This window comes from Lithobates pipiens, unplaced genomic scaffold (assembly GCF_037356315.1).
Source record: "Lithobates pipiens isolate NorthernLeopardFrog02 unplaced genomic scaffold, aLitPip1_a1.2 Scaffold_8, whole genome shotgun sequence".
In the NCBI taxonomy this organism is placed as follows: domain Eukaryota; kingdom Metazoa; phylum Chordata; class Amphibia; order Anura; family Ranidae; genus Lithobates; species Lithobates pipiens.
In genome coordinates, this window is record NW_027507903.1 from 250,053,153 (window position 1) to 250,076,619 (window position 23,467).

The following is a 23,467-nucleotide window of genomic DNA, read 5'->3' on the forward strand; positions in this document are numbered from 1 at the left end:
ATGTTTTTTATCAAAAGACACCCCTGCCTCGTCCCATTCCATATATTAAAATAATCTGATAGTCTACCATTTACCTTGACCCTTTCCCTTGGGTCTGCATACAACCCCAATACCTATCCCATCATCTTTTCTCCTAGACCCATTTATCTCAAAACTTCTGTTGGAAATATCCAATTCCCCCTATTGAATGCTTTTTCAGCATCCATTAATAATATCACACTTTGGGTCTCGTCCGGTCCATTTTGTACCCAGTGTAATACATGAAGGGCTCATATAGTATTGTCTCTGGCTTCTCAGCCCTTCATGAAACCCGCCTGGTCCGGACTGACCAACCTTACTATATGATCTTGCTATTGAAGGGATAGGATCTTTGCCAACATTTTAGTGTCTGAGTTAAGGAGGCAATTGGGTCTATAATTGGCACAATGTTGGGGATCCTTCCCAGCTTTCGGGAAGACTGTCACATATGCCAATAATGCTTCTGCGGGCAAGACGTTACAGGCCATAATTGAGTTAAAGTACTTACAAAGGGGGGTGACACCATTGGCCAGAATTTTTTAGAATAGGTGTTTGTGAAGCCATCAGGCCCTGGACTTATACAGAATTGACAGTTGCCACCACAGCATTCAACGCCTTCATGGTAATCGGCCACTCTCATTTCTTCCAGTGCCTCTGCAGGAAGACCAGAGCCTTTTTAAATATTCCCTAATCCTACCCACCTGTCCTTGAGCCCTGTTATTTCAAAGCCATTGGTTCTCATTTTTTTTAGAGACTCCTTAATGGCTGATGTACAACTGGCTTGGTGTAAGGCAATAGGGTTGTGCCTATATTTAAAAAGGATCAAAGTATTTACCAAGTAACTACAAACCAGTTAGTTGGACTTCTATAGATAGGAAGACCACATGGAAGAGTTTTGCAAGAAAACTGTGCAAGTGTCAGAAAAATGGGTCTCTATCAGAAGTCATGGGTCTTACAGCAGGACAATGACCCAAAGCACCCATCAGAAAGCGCCCAAAAATGGTTTAAGATAAAGTATTGAACTGGATAGCAATGAGTCCAGATCTAAGTTCCATAGGGCAGCTGTGAAGAGATCTCAAAATAGTAGTTGAAAAATAGAACCTTTCCTATCTGAGAGACCTGGAGCAGTTGGCGGAAAAGAAGAGCGGTCCAAAATTCCAGTAGAGAGGTGTAAGAAACTCATTGATGGTTACAGAAAGGGATTGAGTTCAGTTAATTTTTCCAAGGGGTGTGCCAACAGAATTTAAATTGAGGGTGCCAATAATTTTGCCCAGTCCATTTTGTGTTTTGTGCGGAAGGTGTCAGATTTGGCTGTTTGTTTCTCCACTTTTTAGTGTCATACCAATACAAAAAAAATACCAAACATGATAATGCCTCAACATTTGTAATTGCAACAATTTTCTGAGCAAAGTGGTGCCAATCACCACTTTCTCCACAATCTCCACCAATCAGGCCTGTATGGTAGAGTGGCCATACGGAAGCCTCTCCTCAGTAAAAGGCACATGACAGCCTGCCTGGAATTTGCCAAAAGGCACCTGAAGGTGACCAGACCATGAAAAACAGTATTCTCTGTTCTGATGAAACAAAGATTGAACTCTTTGGCCTGAATTACAAGCATCATGTCTGGAGGAAACCAGGCACCACTCATCACCTGGCCAATACAATACCTAGAGTGAAGCATGGTGGTGGGAGCATCATGCTGTGGGGATGTTTTTCAGCTGCAGGAACTAGGAGACTAGTCAGGATTGAAGGAAAGATGAATGCAGCAATGTACAGAGACCTCCTTGATGAAAAACTGCTCCAAAGAGCTCTGGACTGGGGCGAAGGTGCATCTTCCAACAGGACAACCACCCCAAGCACACAGCCAAGATAACAAAGAAGTGACTATGGGACTACTCTGTGAATGTCCTTAAATGGCCCAGCACCAGTGCTCCCCATCCAACCTTATGGAGCTTGAGAGGTCCTGCAAAGAAGAATAGGAAAAACTGCCCAAAATAGGTGTACCAAGTTTGTAGCATCATACCCAAAACGACTTGAGTCTGTAATTGATGCCAAAGTTGCTTCAACAAAATATTGAGCAAAGGCTGTAAATACTTATGTACATGTGACCGTTTTTTTTTTTTTCAATACATTTGCAAAGAACTTCTTTCACGCTGTCATTATGGGGTATTGTTTGTAGTATTTTGAATTTAATATATTTTGGAATAAGGCTGCAACATAACAAAATGTGGAAAAAGTGAAGCGCTGTGAATACTTTCCAGATGCACTGTACTGTAAGTTGGGAAGCTATGTGTTGCTGAGATAAAGTGACTCCTTCACAGTGGTTCTAGACCTTCATTTTCACATACAAGTATACAGGATTGACATTTTCCAGCTTTGTTTTCCAAGCAGTTTATAGAATGGTCTTTTGTTGGTTTAGCAAACTTCCAGAGTGCCGGGACTGGAGTAAGGCACTAGAGCATTGTACACTATCTTCATATAATCTGCTGATATTTTCTGTGTGCTGTGTATGTGTGGTACACACCAACTACCAACTAACTGTTCACAAAGGGGAACATTAAAGAGTAAATGTGAATCTGGTGAATGATACCACTATAGATAAAGGAATATCTATTGGCTGGGGTATCCACTGCTTTCATGCATCGAGAGACTCCATTTTAATAGAAAAGAGGAGGAAGTAAAAATACTAAAAATAGGGAAAGGGGGAGGGGGACATGAGAAGGTAATATTCTATAGTTTCCATTAAATTGTTAATGCTTAGTGTATATTGGTCCTTATTGTGGTTTTTGTGTGGCAAGACGATTGGGGGAGAGGGGTATATATGAATGTGTGCCAGATAGTGTCTTCTTGGCCTCTGGTTATTAACATCGGGATGAGAAATGAATCAAACCAGACCCCCATCCACAAGCTAGTCCATATGTCTCAAAGGTGGAAACATTCCTTGTGTTTTGAGTTCTTGTTTTTACTAAACTCATGTCCATGTCTTGGTCTGCTGCTGTTCCCAGCAGGTCTTTCACTGTTTATTTTGAAATCCTCTCCCACTGGGTGGTGAACCACTCACTGAAAAAGAAAAAAACACCTTATCCACATGTTTTTAGTACTAGACATCACTGATTCGGTAGCAACACCATTGCAAAGCTAGACATGTCATGTTTATCATGTGAAAATGTAAGCAGTGTATGAATATCTTACAAGCTGGCTAACAGCTATAGCAAAAGTAATTACGAAGCAGTAATAATGTTTTATTCTAATGAAATTACTGCACTGGCAGAGGAGACTACTATTTTTTTTTTTTCTTTTTTAGACCCCATTGTACTGTATGCTTTGTACTGTCTCCCAGGCTTTCCCCATAGCATTCTATGGAACAGAGATTAACTTGACCCTGGAGAGAGACTACCAAGTCCGACAACCAGCCTGGCCATCTGTCAGCCTGTTCTGTGAGGATTGCTTGTTAAAGCAGTGCTGTAAGAGGTTTAGTAACATATAACAACCAGACATTTGTCCCTCACCCATTTGGGGAAGGGGTGGGCGGGGGGTGACCTCAGTAGTATTTTTATAATGTGCATAATGTGAATCTGATAGTTTCCTTTTAAGCAAATTCAGTAACAACGTTATAATTTATTTTTAAATAAATGATTATGTTCTGTTCTGGGCTGCAGAAAGAAAATATGTGATCATGCAACAGAGCTGAAAGCAAGCGCATCAAATAGCATTGTGGAAAATAAATCCGAAGTATTACCTTTAATATTTAGCAGTAAGTAATAGTACATAATTGATGATGCTGAATAGGTCTTGTTGAACACAGAAAATGCCAGAGCACAAAGGGTTCTCAGAGAACGCTACCTATCCCTGCTTCTCTCAGCCTCACAATACCCCCACCTAAAGAATGTTCCTTGCATTGCTGCAGTGTTCATTTTCTTTGTGAATTGGTTGTGGAAGTGACTGTGCAAGCTGTTCAGTGTTCAGCAGCCCTCATGCCTGGTACTCATAAAAACATCACTGTGCACTTCCACTTTGAAAGGCCCTTTTATGTTACTTTGCTGAAGTCCCTTTCCAATGGTTAAATACCTTGACCTGGAAGCTGCAGCCTGGCCTTCCAACATAGCAAGATTTTAATGAGGTGTGTATGTATGTCTCTTGGTTACAGATTCTCCCCATTTTTTCAGAACTCTTCCCTTTAAAGATCTAAAATGTGGATCATTTTATAGTAAGCAATGTGGCATATATAACATTAAGGAACATAGCTAATGGCAGCCTGCATGAGGTTTGGTAAATAAAACCTCTAAAGGCTGGATCAAACTGCCCACATGCTAAATGTTCCATTTAGAGTGTGGGCAGCTGTCAGTTTTTACTAGTAGTGAGCTGCCTGGGGTAACAAAGTGACACTTTAGGTATGTCTCCACACATTGGTGCCGTGTACTGCTGTGTGGTTACATGTGGTGCTTCCCTGTATGTAAAATGCTACATGTTTTAATTTTACCGCAGCTCACCACACCTTCCATCTGTGTTCCAGTGTGAATGGGGACACACAACGGTAGTTTTCTATGTGCCCCAGCAGTGACTGGCTTTTAACCAGTGCAGAAAACCACCAGTCACTGCACTGTGTAAACAAGTCCTTACTGAGCACAGACTGCTTGATATTTTTTTTCAGCAAAAATATATAGTAGGTTTCAAGCAAGAATACCCACTTTTCACATATCTGAACCCTAGGACAAAAATGTAATCTATTGCAGCTTACCATTCCTTAGATTAGGTGGCTGAATCCCTTTTATTCTTACCTGATAATCCTGCCAGTAACATCTTGCTGAATTGTATCTATGGATAAGCACCCCTGAGAGATCTTTAAGCTGAACTCCAGGGAAGAGGACCCCCCCCCCCCCGTATTGGGGCTCCCACCACACCGCAACGATAAGATGCTCACTTATACCTAGGGTACTAATAAAAAGGTCTTTTACTTTCCTAATGTCTTCCTTCTGCAGAAATTCTCCAAGCCATCCTACTGGCCCCTACAGGCTTTTTCCTTACGTTGCTCCAGAGGTTGCAAGCTCTCTGATGTCATCAAATACAATGCAGAGTTAATAGCATGCTTATAAGTTACAAAATGTAACTGGCCATAACACTATACAATTTAGAAATATTTACATTACATGGACTATGCTGCTGTCTTAGGCCCCATTCACATGGCAAGCCCGCTCGGATCCGCCTGTCCATTTTTCAGGCAGATCCGAGTGGGCCATCCATTGGCACCTATGGGGAGACAGATGTCAGCGGAGATGTCTGCTGACACCCATCTGCCATCCGATCTGCTAAAATCAGACGTATGGCAATATGTTCGCCATTCATATTGGCGGATAGGTTGAGATCTGATAAAAACGGACATGCTGTTCATTTTCCTCCGATCTCTCCATAGGAATCAGCGGTGCTCTGACAGGCCCCTCCCCGCTCAGTGAGCAGAGACGGACCTGTGATCCACCGGCTCAGTGGAGATCAACGGAAAGCTCTCCTGCTGAGCTGGCGGACTCCGCTGAGCGGACCCGCCTTGTGTGAATGAGGCTTTATACCTAATAGTGATAAAACTGTAAAATCTATATTTTGTTAAATTAATCCAGCAAGAGTCAAACTTTTTCTACAGTATTAATTACACACTTCATAACATCTAAAACAAAGAAATATACCAGCAAATATCCTTGTTTTATGATAAAGAGTAACAAAATGTGCATTTACAATTTTATTTTATTTTTAGAAACCTGGAAAGCATTGCACCAGTGATCAGCAGATTTCTGGTGCCATGTAGGACTCCTACTGACTGTCAGTGTAAGCATTGTATAGGCAGGTAGTTTCACACTGACAGGGAAGAATCAATGAACTACCTCAGCGCTCAACAGCATTGTGGTAGTTCATTGAGTACTACAAGCCAACATCGACAAAGTATGTTGGTACTTGTAGTTGATTCATTCACAGAACTCCTGCTGCAAGACAGGGGGCTCAGATCACTGAGCCACCGCTAAAAATGGGTGGAACGTGTAACATGTTCCCAAAAGTGAAGTTATCCTTTCAAATTTTAGTAAGGTTAAGAAACTGAAGAGAAAAATTGACTCCACTGTGAAATCTCAGCAAAGCTCCTGCAAACACTTCACATAAGTTTATTCATGCAGTACAGTGCAGTTATTGTACCTCATGAGCACTTCAGCCATGCTAGTTTATAGAAATTGGGTAAGAATGGTACCCATTTATTGTCAGATCAAGTATACGATGTATTGCAATTTGATGCTGTTGCTTAAATCTAGAAAATTACATCCTACAAAAATGTACAACGCTCTTTGTCAAACATAAGTAGTTAACGTTTTAACATATACTTTTACGAGCTGAACATAACTTTGAGTGTGAAACAAATCATAATGATGCTGATAAAAGTTGAGGTTAAGATTATAGTGATTCCCATCAAGCATATATATAATAAGGTATAATAGTGGTATGTAAAATTAATTTTTCTGAGCGAGAATAGCCTCTTAGGAGATTACACATAACCAATTATGTTATGATCTTTAAGCAGTTTGGTCTGCCACCGACCTGGCAATTGGAGCCTGTCACTGAAACTCTGGGTATGCTCAAGGTGAATAGTGAATTGATTCACTTCAAATTATTCTACAAACTAGCTTCCTATGCACATTTCTCTTCTTGGGACTAAAAATCCTTGTGTCTAAATTTCTCTTTCAAACCTGGGCATAGGGGTACTTGCCGTGCTAGCCAGTTAATGGATTTGACCTAAGCTGGAATTTTCGTAGGATATTTTGTCCCAGAACGGCTTGTTGTCATGCTTGTTATATTTCCCACATTGGTACAGGCTGACAAAAGTACCAGCTAGTGTGAAATTTCACAGCTTGATGCTGTGGTCCTATCTATGCAGCTGTCAACCTTTTCTGTGCGTGTTTATCCTCACAGTATATGATGTTTCATGCTTTGAAGGGGTTTCATTTCTGTCACAACAAAGACAGTGTTTTTCAACATATTGCACAAGGTTTTTAAGAAAGTTTTAAAGGCCGGAGCTTTGTTTTATATCCTTAACCAGGGTGCCCTACTGTAGCAAACGTCACACGTGGTAACGTTTAGCAGCTCTTTCACAGCTGAAGTGTTTCAAACACTAATGAATGAAAGCCTGCTCATGTAATGCAGAGAAACTTGAAGGCGTGCTTTATTGAATGGGGTAGTGTAGCAGCCTGGGAAAGGAAGAGGGTTATAAATTCTGTCACTTAGCCACCCAGACAAAATGAAGCCATGTGGAAAATTAAATCTATTTAAAGTATGAAGACTTTTATAATCTGGTTTAGCTAGTGGTGAAGGAGATTATTTTTTTTTCTATTTAGGTAAATGTGTTTTTCTTAGGTTTCTCACTGTGTACATCATGATTAAAAAAAATAAAAACTAAACTACCAGCCTGGTATCCTAATGGGCAGGCTCACATTCCAGTGAAGGACCTACTGACCATTTTACAATGTAGAATCCATGACCACATTTTAGCGTTTACACCTAGTAAAAAGTAATTCTATTCTATTTGTAACTAAAATGTCTAGCTTGGCTGATTTTATCATATTCCCTAAATTATAGGGAATATACTTAAAGGTACTACAGTGTTTTTTAATTAATTTTTCTCAACGTTTCAGGATTTACTGGCAAATGAAACTGCTGAATGGTTGCATTAGTACATGGTTTAATATAGATAGATATACAACTGCTTCTGGACAAAACACGCTATTAAACATACTATATTAGATTTTATACACTTTGTATTTCTATTGCTATCTCTCTCGGTAATAATCAATGCCTAGCTCCCTGTTAGGAAATCAAGCACACTTTAGGATATTGGGCAAATTACTCATTATATAGTAGATATATCATATGGGTTATGTTAGCCAAGATGGAAGGAACAGTACCTTCTGTAAAGTTAATTTTAACAAACAGATGTAATTTACATTCACTCGCCGTTTTCCATTTAGAATGCAATTTGTATTCACGTATCGTTTTCTATTCAGAATATCTATAGTAATTGTTAAGTTGTATAGCCAACTGTGTTTAAAGGAAGGATCAAATGGATTACAAAAGCATTGTTTTGTCACAGAAGAAAAAATTATATTAGAATCCCAATTTTTTTCAGAAAACAGATACAAAAGATATTGCCTACAGTTTCAGTTTTGACATCAGAATGAGGTTTTCATGCCAGTCTTGTTTGTTTCCTGTTTGGTGTTAAGAACAATTATTTATTTAGAAAATTGACAGATGTTTGAAGATTAACATGCATATCAACATTAGTTAGTCTGATGCCCCGTACACACGATCGGAATTTTGGTGGGAAAAAGCTCTGATAGTTTTCCCAACGGGATTTCGCTCAAGTTTTCCCAACGGTATTTCGCTTTTGCATACACACGGTCACACCAAATTCCAACCGTCAAGAACGCGGTGACGTACGACAGGACTAGAAAAAGGAAGTTCAATAGCCAGTAGCCAATAGCTTCCGTCTCGTAGTTGAATCTGAGCATGCGTGAGTTTTTGCGCTTCGGAATTGCATAGACACAAACGGAATTTCCGATAGAAACTTCTCAAACTTTTGCTGGCGGAAATTCAGCCAGCAAAATTCTGATGGAGCATACACACGGTCGCATTTTCCGATGAAAAGCTCTCACCGGTCTTTTGCTGGCCGAAATTCCGACCGTGTGTACACGGCATTAGTGATTGTTGGATGAGTGTTGCTTGCATGACCAGTTTTCAGTTTATCTGTCATTTGATTTTTGCTATAAAAACCTAAATCTTGAGTCATTAAAGGCTTTAAATATATAGCATAGCAGTTTTTTTCATAATCCAATGTGTTCGCACAAAACACCAGTTCCAGTTTGAGCCACCTGCAGTTTCTTTTGCTGTTATTGATCCAATGTCTAATAGTTTAGTAAATACACCAGTCATGGTCCATTGTGTGAAAATTTAGAAGACCTTTTTAATACATTTTGACATGCATCTGTATCTGCATCTCCTATCTTGTTCTCCATTGCGGTGTTTCTTGGGACGCATTGGGGGTTGTTTACTAAAGGAAAATCCACTTTTCACTGAAAGTGCACTTGGAAGTAAAGTGGCTGTAAATGCGAGGGGGACATGCAAGGAAAATAAAAAACAGCATTTTAGCTTGCAAATGATTGGATGATAAAATCAGCAGAGCTTCCCCTCATTTCAGATATACCCCTTAGATTGAGAGGGACTGCACTTCCAAGTGTACTTTCAGTGCAAAGTGGATTTGCCTTTCGTAAACACCCCCATTGTGTAACATCAGGGCTTTCCAAAAAAATCAGTTAGAAGTTGGGGAACCATAACTCCTACCTTTTTAAATGCTTCTGCCCTTCATTGTGCTGCATACATGGCTCCTTTGTGTAATTTAGGTAGGAGGAGACTGTCTTTCCCCTCTGACACCAAGAGCAGTGGTTGCAGGTGGGTGATGTCACTGCTCTAGAGAATTCCACCCTGTTATCAGCTTTGCGCATTACATTGGAGAGAGAGACTAGAGCTTAGCAGTCAAGTGACAGCATGGAAAATCAAAAGAAAGGTATTTGCATTTTGATTTATGCTTTATGCAGCACGGATGGGGGGAATTGAAAGTGGCAGTATTTAAAAGGTAGGAGTTATTTTACCTAAAACTTCTGTGATTTTTTTTTTTTTTAGATATTGATTGTATGTATGATTTGTTTTTTTTATCATTACTTATGAAGGATCTAGGACAGTGATGGTGAACCTTGGCACCCCAGATTTTTTGGAACGACATTTCCCATGATGCACTCTGCAGTGTAGTTGCGCATCACGGGAGATGTAGTTCCAAAACATCTGGGGTGCCAAGGTTCGCCATCACTGATCTAGGACCTGCTTCACAGTGACTTTGTTTTACTGCTTCTCCAATCTACGATAAACCATGCTCTCCCTTTGTTGTGGACATCTTGTGTTAAAGGGTAACTTCACTTTCGTGGCTAAAAAAAATAGCAAATAAAAAAAAATATATAAAAATATATAGCATATTCAGTTGCTACACAAGTCATATTGTAGTTGAAAGTTTTAAAAAAAATACCTTTTTGTTTTTGATCTGTAGGGCTGTAATTTTGTATAAAATGAAATGCAATATGGCAGCCTGGAGGCATTCCATACACAGATGGTGTACAGAACGCCCCCAGATATGTCTTTCCCTGCTTGTATCGTTGGCTTACTGATTTTCCCAGAAGTCTGCACAAAGATACAAGTCAGATTTTGGGCCTCTCCTGCAAAAATCTTTTTCTTTTCGATGATATACTCCCAAAGGAAAATCGCATCTAAAGCAATGCAGACCCTGACAATTTCCTCATTAGAACCCTGCAAGCACAGCAGCTAATTGATAATTGTACAATCACTCCTTAGATTCATTTTGCACATGGACACAGGCAAACTGCTATTTCTTCAGAATAACAAAAGGTTGGAATCTGCAACAAAATTGATTAAAATCCTTGCAATGTACATAGATCACCAGGAGGCAATGTGTTTTATTTATTTTTGTGTGTTTTTTTTTCAACAAAAGTGGAGTTATTCTTTAAGAAAAGAGTGACTGCGATGAAACTTGAGCATCACATCAAGCAAGCAGTGTTGATGTATAAGTGATGAAACACAAGTGAGGTTCAGATTCTCAGAGTACTTTCAGATTTTTACAATGTTTAGGGAAATATCTGTAATCATTGAAACATCATCTATTTCCTCCTTAAAAAGGCAGTGATTTTATTGCACATGAAATGCAGTCAGATTTAACTTGGGGGGGGAAGGCGAGTCAGTTATTTTAGTAGGGCTATAGTCCGGAAGATTATGGACAGATCTCGTTGACCATTCATTCTTCATCTAAAACACAGTTGTGCTCAAAAGTTTACATACCCTGGTGGAATTTATTTTAGTGTTTGGCTGAAGCCATTTATTATACATCATAATCACAACAGAAACGACCCAAATGACCCTGATCAAAAGTTTACACACCCCAGTTCTTAATACCGTGCATTGCCCCCTTTAACATCAATGAGAGCTTGAAGTCTTTTTGTGGTATTTGTGGATGAGGCTCCTTATCTTCTCAGATGGTAAAGCTGCCCATTCCCCTTGGCAAAAAGCCTCCAGTTCCTGTAAATTCTTGGGCTGTCTTGCATGAACTGCACGTTTGAGATCCCAGAGTGGCACAATGATATTGAGCTCAGGAGACTGAGATGGCCACTCCTGAGCCTTCACTTTATTATGCTGTAGCAAATGACAGGTCGACTTGGCCTTGTGTTTTGGATCATTGTCACGTTGGCATGTCCAAGTATGTCTCATGCGCAGCTTTCTGGCTAATGAATGCAAATGTTCCTCCAGTATTTTTTGATAACATATGCATTCATCCTGCCATCCATTTTGACCAAATTTCCTGTGTCTTTTGTAGCTCACACATCCCCAAAAGATCAGCGATTCACCTCTGTGTTTCACAGTAGGAATGGTGTACCTTTCATCATAGGCCTTGTTGACTCCTTTCCAAATGTGGTGTTTTTGGTTGTGGCCAAAAAGCAAAATTTTGGTCTCATCACTCCAAATGACTTTGTGCCAGAAGGTTTGAGGCTTGTCTCTGCTGATTGACATATTTTAAGCAGAATACCGTGTGGCATTTATGTAGTAATGGTGACTTAACCATGCAGTCCATCTTTCTTCAAGTGCCTCCTTATTGTGCATCTTGAAACTGCCATGCCACATGTTTTCAGAGAGTCCTGTATTTCGCCTGAAGTTATTTGTGGGTTTTTCTTTGCATCCCAAACAATTTTCCTGGCAGTTGTGGCTGAAAATTTTGTTGGTCTACCTGACTGTGGTTTGGTTTCAACAGAACCGATTTGATTTTCCACTTCTTGATTAGAGTTTGAACACTGCTGATTGGCATTCTCATTTCCTTGGATATCTTTTTATATCCCTTTTCTTGTTTTATACAGTTCAACTACCTTTTCCCGCAGATCCTTTTGACAATACTTTTACTTTGCCCATGACTCCAGAAACCTCAGTGCAGCACTGGATGAAAGATGCAAGGATCTGTCCAGAAACTCTATGACCTTTTATACACACACACACACACACACGCACTAATTACAGGTGAGGATGGTTACCTATAATAGCCATTCAAACCCCCTTGTGTCAAATTGTGTGCATGTTATCAGGCCAAAATCACCAAGGTATGTAAACTTTTAATCAAGGTCATGTGGGTAGTTTCTGTTGTGATTATGATTTAAAAAGAGTAAACACAGTTGATTGAATAAATGGCTTCAGCCAAACACTAACCATGAGTGAAAGAAACATTTTTGCATTATCATTCTCACACTCTCTGAAAAATGGCCAAGAAATCATAAATTCTGCCAGGGTATGTAAACTTATGAGCACAACTGTATCTGTAAAGAAAAACACTGACAGTTGGTAGATCTGATTTAAAATCTGAAATAAAATGTCCCTTTAACGTTCACAAGCTCAAAAGTTGTATCTCATAAAAATTCTGCAGTGGATGTAAGGCCAAACACAAATCATGGTTGTTAGGATATCTACTGATCTAAAAAGGTGCTGCATACAAGAGCTGTGGTGAAGAAATTAAAATACAGAAGATATCAGTGATTAACCATATACCCATCGTTTTATAAAGATTTTTTTTAAACAATAGTAGTTCTGTACTTTAAAACACATATCAATAATTAACCTTGATCTTATTTTTTGTCAATTTTAGGAAGAAACTGAAGAGGCCTCCTCACACGAATCTGAAGAGGACTAGACGACCGCCGACATGAATTTCTACCTCAGACAGCAGTTTTTCTTAGATTCAGATTCAGTCCCTTCAACTTTTCTGGATCTTGGAAATAAAAAGACGCTGCTTTGACCACTTAATTTGTACTACCCCCATCTCTCCACTCGTTGCCTATTGGGCAGAATTCAAAAATGATTCAACCTCTCCAAAAACTTGTTCAATACTTTCTTTCTAATCCTTTTCACTGTCCCAGGTTTAGTTCTAAAATACTGCTGTAAGACAGGGGATGCAGATAAATGGTAACTTTTTAAAAATGCTGTTTTTACCTTTAACCTACTAATCAATAACGCTGTTGAGAAAAGATGTGTGGGTCAAATATTCTTGAATCAGGTTTTAGTCATTGTCACTCACTGCACTGCATACACATAAGGACTTTTAAAACAAAATGGGCATTGAAATGGGAAAAGCTTGGTGTGCAAAGATGAGTATTTCACACCAGCTAACACCCAAACTTGACAAAACTCTCTTAGAACACCAAAGATGAGGGATATTTTTTCCCCCAAAGCTTCTTGTAGATCTTTACTTTTTGCTTAGTAGCTTCATATGTTTCTGTAAGGAAGCAACATGCTTAAAACCTGTGTTTCTAAACAAAACTGTCCTACCATATGGTTTATGACAAAAAAATACTTCATTACATATTCAGAAAAAGCTGAAAAAATCTCTCGTCAGCCACATTTCATTAAAAAGAAATGGGGGGGGGGGGGGGAAAGGATCCTTGAGCAATCATATCATTTTGTTATTAGGCTTGAACCTCATAGAGGTTTTGTCATTTTAATAAGAAAGGCGCTTTAAATACTTGTGAGGTATCCATTTTTTAAGGGAATGGGCACATCTATTTTTCTAAATATATTTGAGTGTTTCTATCTTTTTCCGGTCACACAATGGGATAGTATAGAGGGGATTTAGCTGAGGAGCACAATCTCAACCCAGCCTCTCACATCTCATGTCCTCTCTCACTGGTTTTCCCCACCCCACCTGTTTGTATTTTATAAATTCCAATATTAGGGCTATTTCATGGCCAAAAAAAATACCACGATTGCTCACATATAGAATTTTTAGAGTTCAGGATTCTTTGATTTTAATATACACATTCTTTATAATACATCACTATACTAAAAACCAAAGTGCAAATTTCAAAGCTCCACGCAACTGTTGACGCTTGTTGCCAAGTATGACCTTGAAAATGTTGTTGTAAGTATATGACTTACTATCTTTGTATTAGTATATGGGGGCAAGATTGTTTTTATATTTTATATTTTTTCAGTTTAACCACCTTTGCTAAAATCCATCACATTACAATTAACTATATAAAATCCCTCACCTTGCCAAGCAAAATGGGTGTAGCATCCTTCAGGAAAGGTAAAGGGACTATTAACTTATCTTTTAAAAAGACAATGCATTTACATGTTTATTTCTGGTTCATCAAGTAGGTCCCCAATAAGCAGTACAAATTAGAAAATTGGGAATAAGTAATTCTGAAGAATTTACTTATCTTGGAAGGCAGGGCGGATGGGGGCAATGCAAACAGGTTTATTTAGCAATGTTTTTCACCCTAGGATTCAAACATTTTTTCCTAATTAAATCTTGGATGATAAAGATGTGAATTTTAGGTGAAAACATTTTTAAATAGACCAAAAAGTCTTATGCTATCTTTTTATGGCTCTGACTGGTGATATAAGAAATGGTCTTCCGGTAACACTAATTGAATGTTTCCAAAGACATAAAATTTGAAAGCCTATTGGTTAAAAAAAAAAGATCTTTTGAATTTGCCCTACTAAAGGAGACTGCCTAGTTATAGTTTAAGCAGAATTCTGTAGGAACAACTTGGGAGATATGGTTCTTTTTTGTTTATGGTTGGAAATGCTTGAATAATGGACTACAGCATATAGGTAAAATTGCTCAGTAATTCCACAATTCTACCAAGATCTGTACCTCAGCAAAGCTAATAACACAGCAGATACTTTACTTATTTTAGATGTTAACCATTAATGTTTGGTTAAATAAGTCTTAAATCTTGTTGTAATGATCACTTAAAGCAGAACTAAACTCTACTTTCCCTTACAGCCGCGGAGACTGCCATCCTAGCCCTTGTTGCTATGGTGCTGCACACGTGATCAGCTAAGATACTAGCCCTTTGAGAGCTAACATAAGTACATTAGTAACTACCACAGTTATCATTCAAGGCATGCCTTAGATATAACTGTTTGGGTAAACTGTTTAATTGGGGGTTTAATTCCGCTTTAAAGGAGATTTCAACCTCCAGTGTCTTAGTCCACTGGTGGAAAGTAATATATTTTGGCTGTGAAATATTCAAATTCAACCCTCTGAATTACTCCATGAAATAAAGAATTTCTACCTAGTTTACTAAAGTTTAGTAAAAGAAGCCTCAGAGAGAACCAAGGGGGGGGGGGGGGGAGTATTATGCCTCACAGGTCTCATAGCATGAAACCCCTTAAGTGAATAACATGTCTTTGTTAACCTAAAAAAAAAAATCTTACGATGCAAAACGAACAGTCTTTAACCAAAAGTACTGCAAATGCTTGCATCATTTTTAGTAAACATTTTTTATTTTTTGACAAACATCCAAGATGACAAAAGGAAACCCCATACAACAATTTAGTAAATTATGTATTTTCATAATTTAGTCCAATGTAAAAATGTATGGTTTAACTTTCAGGGTCGTGTATTAAAAAGGATGTGCCTATCACATGCCATTGCTTGGCAAGCAACGTTTATACCCTTCACTACTCATGACTACCTCTGAATTTTACAGATCCCTACAGCCTAAAGACTTAATGCTGCTATACTCTGCTATACATTACAGAAAATGTTAATAGTACAGTTATCCCTTTTTATCACTTTGTCTACCTAAACACCTTAATACAGTTATGCAAAAAATCTTTGTTTAGCAATAACATTTTGTTCCTTTCAACTTCGTATTTGGATGTCTGTATATTGAACTGTTAACTTGAATATATTTTTGTACTGAATTTTTTTTAAGGTTTTTAAGGAGAATCTTTCTGATTTTACACAATACAAATGTTAAGCCTTTTGTTGAACTATTACTGTCCATATATTTACCTCAGATTTGTATTGTTAAAGGAGAATGGAGTAATTTACAAAAACAACAGTACCTCCAGACATCAGATACTATTAAAATAGTCATACTTTTACGACTGCAATTAATCTCTCACCATTGTATTTCTGTAGGACGTCATACCAAGTAAACACACATATAAGTCTGTGTTTATTGCAATGGAACCCAGACTAAATTAAATTTGTTCCCTGCTGGAGAAATTTCTGCAACAGTGCGGGGTTTCATTATGTCACATAGCTTTAATTGTGCTATGTTGATTGACTGAGACCCAGTGGTGGTCTAAAGTTGGGCCTCCTCTTTATTTACTGTTCACAATGCAGTGCTGGAAAACAAATTCCACTTAAGTCTGACATTTGAAAATAAGCCTCATTTAATGTCAATGGTTGCACTGCAATATTAGGTTTCACCACCTTGATGGTTACAATTAGGGTAGGTGAGCTCTTCAGAGGGGGGCCTCCAGCAAAATAAAAATTTTGCTTCATCCTGTAGAATTCCTACTACTTTTCAGTTACTATAAGTTGAGAACAATGTAATTTCATAGCACTCATAAGCATGGACCTCAATGCCTTCTAACAAAAACCTTCAAAGAAACTTGAAGCTTTGTAGGCGGGAAGATGCAAGCTTTGCTTTTGCATAATGCAATCATAAATATGTGTTTAATGTAGTGGATTGAATTGTATTTTCATGTATTTTACACAAATGTGATTTTCTTTTATATTGAGTTGCATTAAGATGTATTTTGAGTTCTCAAGTAGAATTTTATTCTCTGTTTAGCCAGTATTTACACGTTCTTAACATTGTATTAATAACGGGGCCAGAGAGAGAGAGTTCCTTGGGGGTGCTTATAAGTGCCTGGTTCGGTAAACATGGAGACAAATATAGCATGTGACGGAATTTAAAGTGGCCTACTTTGTAATGGTACAAAACGGCTTGGGGAAAAAAAGAAAACATTGATAAATTCTATTCACTAGTTATTGACTCCTTTTTGTGTCAAAATTTTTACATATGACCGCATCTGTAATTCTCCATCCCTGCTTTTTTTTCAAAACTAGTCCATTTGGAATTTATTTAATGTTTGCATAACTTTTGTGAGAAAAAGCTTACATCTATATAGCGTTTAGTACCTTCTTATATAAAAGCTTTTAGTGCTATAAAAATGCATTTAACATGATGCACAAGATTCCTGTGCAAAACCTTGTTCCATTTTGTCCAAAATAAAACACATAATATTGTAATTTTTTGATAATTTTTTTAGTAAGAACAAGGCTGGTTGTACATGGGCAGTACTGTCAGTCACTGAATCATCCAATATAAAATGAATCTGAGCTTTCACAAGCTTCATAAGAATTTTGTGAAGTTCTTCCGGTGTTATATTATGTCTTTCAGTTTATCCAGTGCCAGCATACGTACATGGGGTCGCAGTTTTTTTCTTTTTTTTTTCATCACTGCTACATCGTTTCTGAAATTGAGCCTTGTTTTGAATGCTCATGTGCTTAAAATGAAGCCAGTTTTCTACTGTCTTGCTCGCCTTATGATTTTAATTAGGCAAACCCCCCAGAAGGTAATATAATATTTTTATATATATATATATATATATATATATATATTTATATATATAATCACCTTTGCTGACCTTTTACTCATCAGATCTGCTTCAAGTAGATTGAAGTACTGCCCATATGGTCAACATTTTCCTTGGCCTCTAAACCCATGAACAGCTCTACATTTTAGAGCAAAGCTGTTCATGCTACACCAATTTGATTGAAATTTTGACAGTCACAGACAACATAGAGCCTGTCTGAGGTAAGCTTTGGCCTTCGTGCATAGATTTCAAACCCCGAGGAGCTCTCATCTCTGTAGCACCTAACCGTATGTTTTTCCTTGTTTTAGTACAATCAGAAAAAGACATTACTACCTCTTAGGGCTTACTATACCTCATTTTTTCAGACTGAACAAAAGCAGCTGGTGACCACTCAGACAGAAAGAACATTATAAATTTTTATACATATAGTTTATTTTTGTGGGAGATAAATTTTATAAGACTGTTCTTTGTTGTCCCTGGTCACCTGTAAACAAGACTGGACATTTTACTTTCCGGTTCCTCTTGTCACATTAGTGTGATTAAGGGGAAAAGTATCAAGATGCTTCAAGATGACGTTTGCTATTAATTTTGTCTTCTAACCTTTGCTCTTTGCATAGACTTTGTCTGTGATTGTACTTTAAATTGCTTGCTTATTGATCATATTTCTTAAATAGTTTATCATGTTTCTTTAGCACAATAAACATAATAACCTCTGTTATCCCCATGTTGACTATATGTTTTTGTTATTTCTTCTGATTTTCAATTGCAATGTTTACATTTTCTGTATAAAGTAAAACTTTGGCAAGCCTACAGACATTCAAATATTTGTGTCTTCTTAGCAAACAGCACAAATGCTTGAAAACAAGGCATCGCTAACCTCTGTAGTTGCAGGCACTGTGGCATAATTTATTCTTAGTTCTGCTACCCCATCTTTAGTAGTTACATGGCAGCTTGCCTGCCAACCTTCCAATTTCAAATGGCATTCTACAAATGTTTGGAGCTGCAGATCTCAGCAAAACCTCGTTTTAACCACTTGCTTACTGGGCATTTAAACCCCCCTCATGCCCAGACCAATTTTCAGCTTTCAGTGCTCTCACACTTTGAATGACAATTACTCAGTCATGCAACACTGTAACCAAATTATTTTTTTGTCCTTTTCTTCATACCAATAGAGCTTTCTTTTGGTGGTATTTGATCAACTCTCGGTTTTTTATTTTCTGCGCTATAAATGAAAAAAGACCGAAAATTTTGAAAAAAAATGAATTTTTCTTCGTTTCTGTAATAAAATTTTGCAAATTAGCAATTTTTCTTCATAAATTTTGGCCACAATTTATACTACTACACATCTTTGGTAAAAATAACCCAAATTATTGCATATTATATGATCTGTGTGAAATTTATAGAGTCTACAAGCTATGGTGCAAATCATAAAGATTTGCAAAAAAAGATCACATCTGATGTACTAAGGCCTATCTCCATTCTTGAGACCCTAACAAGCCAGGAAAGTACAAATGCCCCCCAAATGACCCCTTTTTGGAAAGTAGACATTCCAATGTATTTAGTAAGAGGCATGGTGAGTTATTTTAGGTTGTCATTTTTTTCCCACAATTCTTTGCAGAATTAAGATTTTTTTTTTCACATTGTAATAGCTTATTTCTCCCACACGGAATGTGCATACCACAAATAAAACCCCAAAATACATACTCCTACTCCTCCTGAGTATAATGATACCACATGTGTGAGACTTTTACACAGCCTGACCACATACAGAGGCCTAATTTTGAAGTAGCACCTTCAGGCATTCTAGGAGCATAAATTACACATTTCATTTCTCAACCACCTATTACAATTTTGAAGGCCCTGGAACACCAGGGCAATGGAAACGTCCAGAAAATGACCCCATTTTGGAAAGTTAACACCCCAACGTATAATCTATGAGGCATAATGAGTCTTTTCAATGGTTCATTTTTTTCCACAAGTTTTGGGAAAAAGTGGAAAAAAATGAAAACGCATTTTTTTTACACAAAGTTGTCTGTTTATAAGATATTTCCAACACATAGCATTTACATAGCAAAAATAGCACCCCAAAATACATTCTCCTACTCCTCCTGAGTATAACGATACCACATATGTGAGACTTTTACACAGCCTGACCACATACAGAGGCCTAATTTTGAAGTAGCACCTTCAGGCATTCTAGGAGCATAAATTACACATTTCATTTCTCAACCACCTATTACAGTTTTGAAGGCCCTGGAACACCAGGGCAATGGAAACGTCCAGAAAATGACCCCATTTTGGAAAGCTAACACCCCAATGTATAATCTATGAGGCATAATGAGTCTTTTCAATGGTTCATTTTTTTCCAGAAGTTTTTGGAAAATGTGGAAAAAAATGAAAACGCATTTTTTTTACACAAAGTTGTCTGTTTATAAGATATTTCCAATGCATAGCATTTACATAGCAAAAATAACACCCCAAAATACATTCTACTACTCCTCCTGAGTATGGCAATACCACATGTGTGAGACGCTTACACAGCCTGGCCACATACAGAGGCGCAACATGCAAGGAACACCGTCGGGCGTTCCAGGGACACATAGCCTGCACATACCAAGAATTACACCCCCAAATACATTATGCTGAGCAAAGGGTAAAGAAAAGATTACCTGTGGTTTTAGAAGCGCAGTTGTCCACAGGAGGATATCACTGGTCCAGGCAGCAGGCAGGGACTTAGTCAGCAACAGCGAACACAATTTTTCAGGCAGCAGGCAGGGATACTGTCCATTTACAGTCCAGGGTCAGTGCAGAGATATTGTCAGCAGTGCCAAAAATATTGGTCCTGGTAGTAGGCAGGTCCATGTAGTGTGGTCAGTGCGGCATGACGGCAGTAAGTCCTACAGGCAGCAGACAGAAGTAGAGCCTCGTTCAGGACAGAATGGGGATAGGGGTAGAGGCTTCTCCCTTCCAAATCTCTTTGAAGCCTCCGAGTTTCCAGACCCTAATCTAGGAATAAGAAAACAAAGAAAATAGTTTTCTTCATCCAGAAAAACTATACTGGAGCCCCTCACATATGTGAGACCCCGTGTTGAGTCCCACTAGTCCAGTTGCAGAATACAAGATCAGTCCAAGAGGCAGGCAAATATCGTGGTCAAACAGTCCAGGGTCAGTTCCAGATCAGGCAGAGGTATGTACAGAATCGTTAGGCAGAAGCATGGTCGAATAACAGTCCAGGGTCAGTTCCAGATCAGGCAGCGGTATGTATAGAATCGGCAGGCATAAGAGTGGTCAAATAACAAGCCAGGGTCAGTTACAGAGCAGGCAGTGGCATAAGGGGTGTGAAGATGTATGAAGGCAGGAACTGAGGATTATGTTTACCATATTTCACTAAAAATTTATTGAAGTATGGTAACGCCGAAAACAGTCGCCTATGCAGAGGCCTGGTTGGGAAGGACATTGTGCACAATAATAAGATGTGTCTCTTCTGACTCCTGCTCTGGTACACACCTTACATCTTTTGACGTCTTTGGCCTGTTGGTTTGGAAGGGATTTTATCGGGAAAGTGGTGCTCGGAGAGTCGACTAACAACATCTGATCGGATATTTTCTGGTGGGCCGTTTGGGAAAATAAGGGCAGGGAAAACTTCCTCCTGGTAGCCAAAGAAACGTTTGGGGTTTTGGGGGGAGTTGCGGTAAATGACATAGGAATTGTAAATGGCCAATTGAAAAAAATAAATTGCTACTTTTTTGTACCAATGGTATGTCCATCTTGTGGCAAGATATGGTTCCATCATTTGGTCTTTGAAGTCGACTCCCCCCATGAACAAATTGTATTCATAAATGCATTTTGTTTTTTTTATGGGGCCATTCCTTCTGGGGATTTCCACGAATGTATCATTGTGGATAGAAGACAACATATATACATCCCTTCTGTCCCTCCACTTCACTGCCAGAACCTCCTTGTTTCTCAGACTTGCGGTTTCTCCTTTTCGCAGCTTCTTATTCACAAGACTTTGAGGAAAGCCCTTCCGATTCCTTTTTACGGTGAAGGTTGTGGAACGGGCAGAGATGTATAGAAGTTGTCTACATACAGGTGGTAGCCTTTATCCAATAGGGGGTATATGAGGTCCCAAACAACTTTCCCGCTGGATCCCAAGTAGTCCGGACAATTAGGGGGCTGCAGCTGGGTGTCCTTCCCTTCGTACACTATGAAGGAATATGTGTACCCTGTGGCTCGGTCGCATAATTTGTAGATCTTCACCCCATAGCCGGCCCTTTTGCTGGGCATAAATTGCTTCATTTTAAGCCTACCACTAAATTTAATAAGGGACTCATCCACACATATGTGTTGGTCCGGGGTAAACGATTTGGGGAATGTTTGTGAAAAATAATGAAGTATTGTTCGAATTTTGTAAAGCCTGTCGTAATTTGGGTCATTTCGTGGAAGGCACTGGGTATTGTCACTGAAATGTAAGAACCTCATGCTCATCTGATACCTGGTTCTGGGCATTACCGCGGAGAAGAGTGGTGTGTGGTGGAGGGGGTGGGTTGACCAATAGGTACGCAATTGATTTTTTTTGTTGAGTCCCATGTTAAATGTGAGGCCTAAAAAAACCTTGAACTCCTCCACCGTTAGGTCTCTCCATTCGTAGGGACGGGCATAATAAGATGTCGGATTTTTCTAAATAAATTGTTGTGCATACAGGTTGCACTGGGCCACAATTGACGCCAACATATCCTCCGTAAAAATTTAATAAAAAAAATCTATTGGGGTAAAATTCTCCGTGTCCACCTGGACTCCTGGCTGGGCAGTGAAAGGGGGAACATTGGCCTCTCCTTAATTAGGAGAAAGCCACAAGGGGTTCTGAAGGGCATAGGGAAGGCCGGCATGGCTCCTAACCCTTTGGGGCTGAGATCACACCACACTGGTACTTGGCCTTTCTTGCCGGGGCACTGCGGTGCTGGTGGACGGCACTTCGGTGCTGGTGGACGGCACTGCCTCACTAGAACACCTTCGTTTGATGGGCCGGATATCTTCCTCCTCGGATTCAGTCAGTGTTTCACTACTGAGGACTGGCTCATAATTTATGTCGGCTTCAGAATCCGAATCTGAAAGAGAATCTGAAGAGGAGAGCTCCCCGTTACTCTCGTCGGCCGTGGAAAGAATTTTGTACGCCTCCTCGGGGGAAAAGCCTCGTTTAGACATGGTTGCTGGTGTTAAGCCTGCACTAATGGGCACTGATGAGGTGGCACTGATTGATGGCACAGATGTGCACTGATGAGGTGGCACAGATGTGTACTGTTGAAGCAGCACAGAGGTGGCACAGATGGGCACTGATGAGGTGGCACAGATGGGCACTGATGAGTCGGAACAGATGTGCACTGATGAGTCGGCACAGATGTGTACTGATTGTACAGATGTGCACTGTTTAGGTGGCACAGATGGGCGCTTTTGAGGTGGCACAGATGGGCGCTTTTGAGGTGGCACAGATGGGCGCTGTTGAGGCGGCACAAATGGGCACTGATGGGTCGGCACATATGTGCACTGATTTATTGCACAGATGTGCAGATTTATTGCACAGATGTGCACTGATGAGGCGGCAGATGGGTACTGCTGAGGCGGCACAGATGGGCACTGCTGAGGTGGCACAGATGGGCACTGCTGAGGCGGCACAGATGGGCACTGCTGAGATGACACAGATGGGCACTGATGGGTCGGCACAGATGTGCACTGATTTATTGCACAGATGTGCAGATTTATTGCACAGATGTGCACTGATGAGGCAGCAGATGGGCACTGCTGAGGTGGCACAGATGGGCACTGAGGCGGCACAGATGGACACTGAGGCGACACAGATGGGCACTGCTGAGGTGGCACAGATGGGCACTGCTGAGGTGGCACAGATGGTACATATGGGCACCGATTG

At 39.4% G+C, this 23,467-nt stretch overlaps 1 protein-coding gene across 2 annotated transcripts in view; it reads left to right on the plus strand.

Annotated features, from left to right (window-relative positions):
* Window positions 1–18,265, plus strand: part of HMGA2 (high mobility group AT-hook 2) — a 155,142-nt gene extending 136,877 nt beyond the window's left edge. For both annotated transcript variants that reach the window (XM_077470034.1, XM_077470033.1), the window contains exon 5: window positions 12,785–18,265. In XM_077470034.1, the coding sequence (XP_077326160.1) occupies window positions 12,785–12,829 (45 nt within the window). In that variant the 3' untranslated portion in view covers window positions 12,830–18,265. The remainder of the gene's footprint in view (window positions 1–12,784) is intronic.
* Window positions 18,266–23,467: the final 5,202 nt, after the last annotated feature.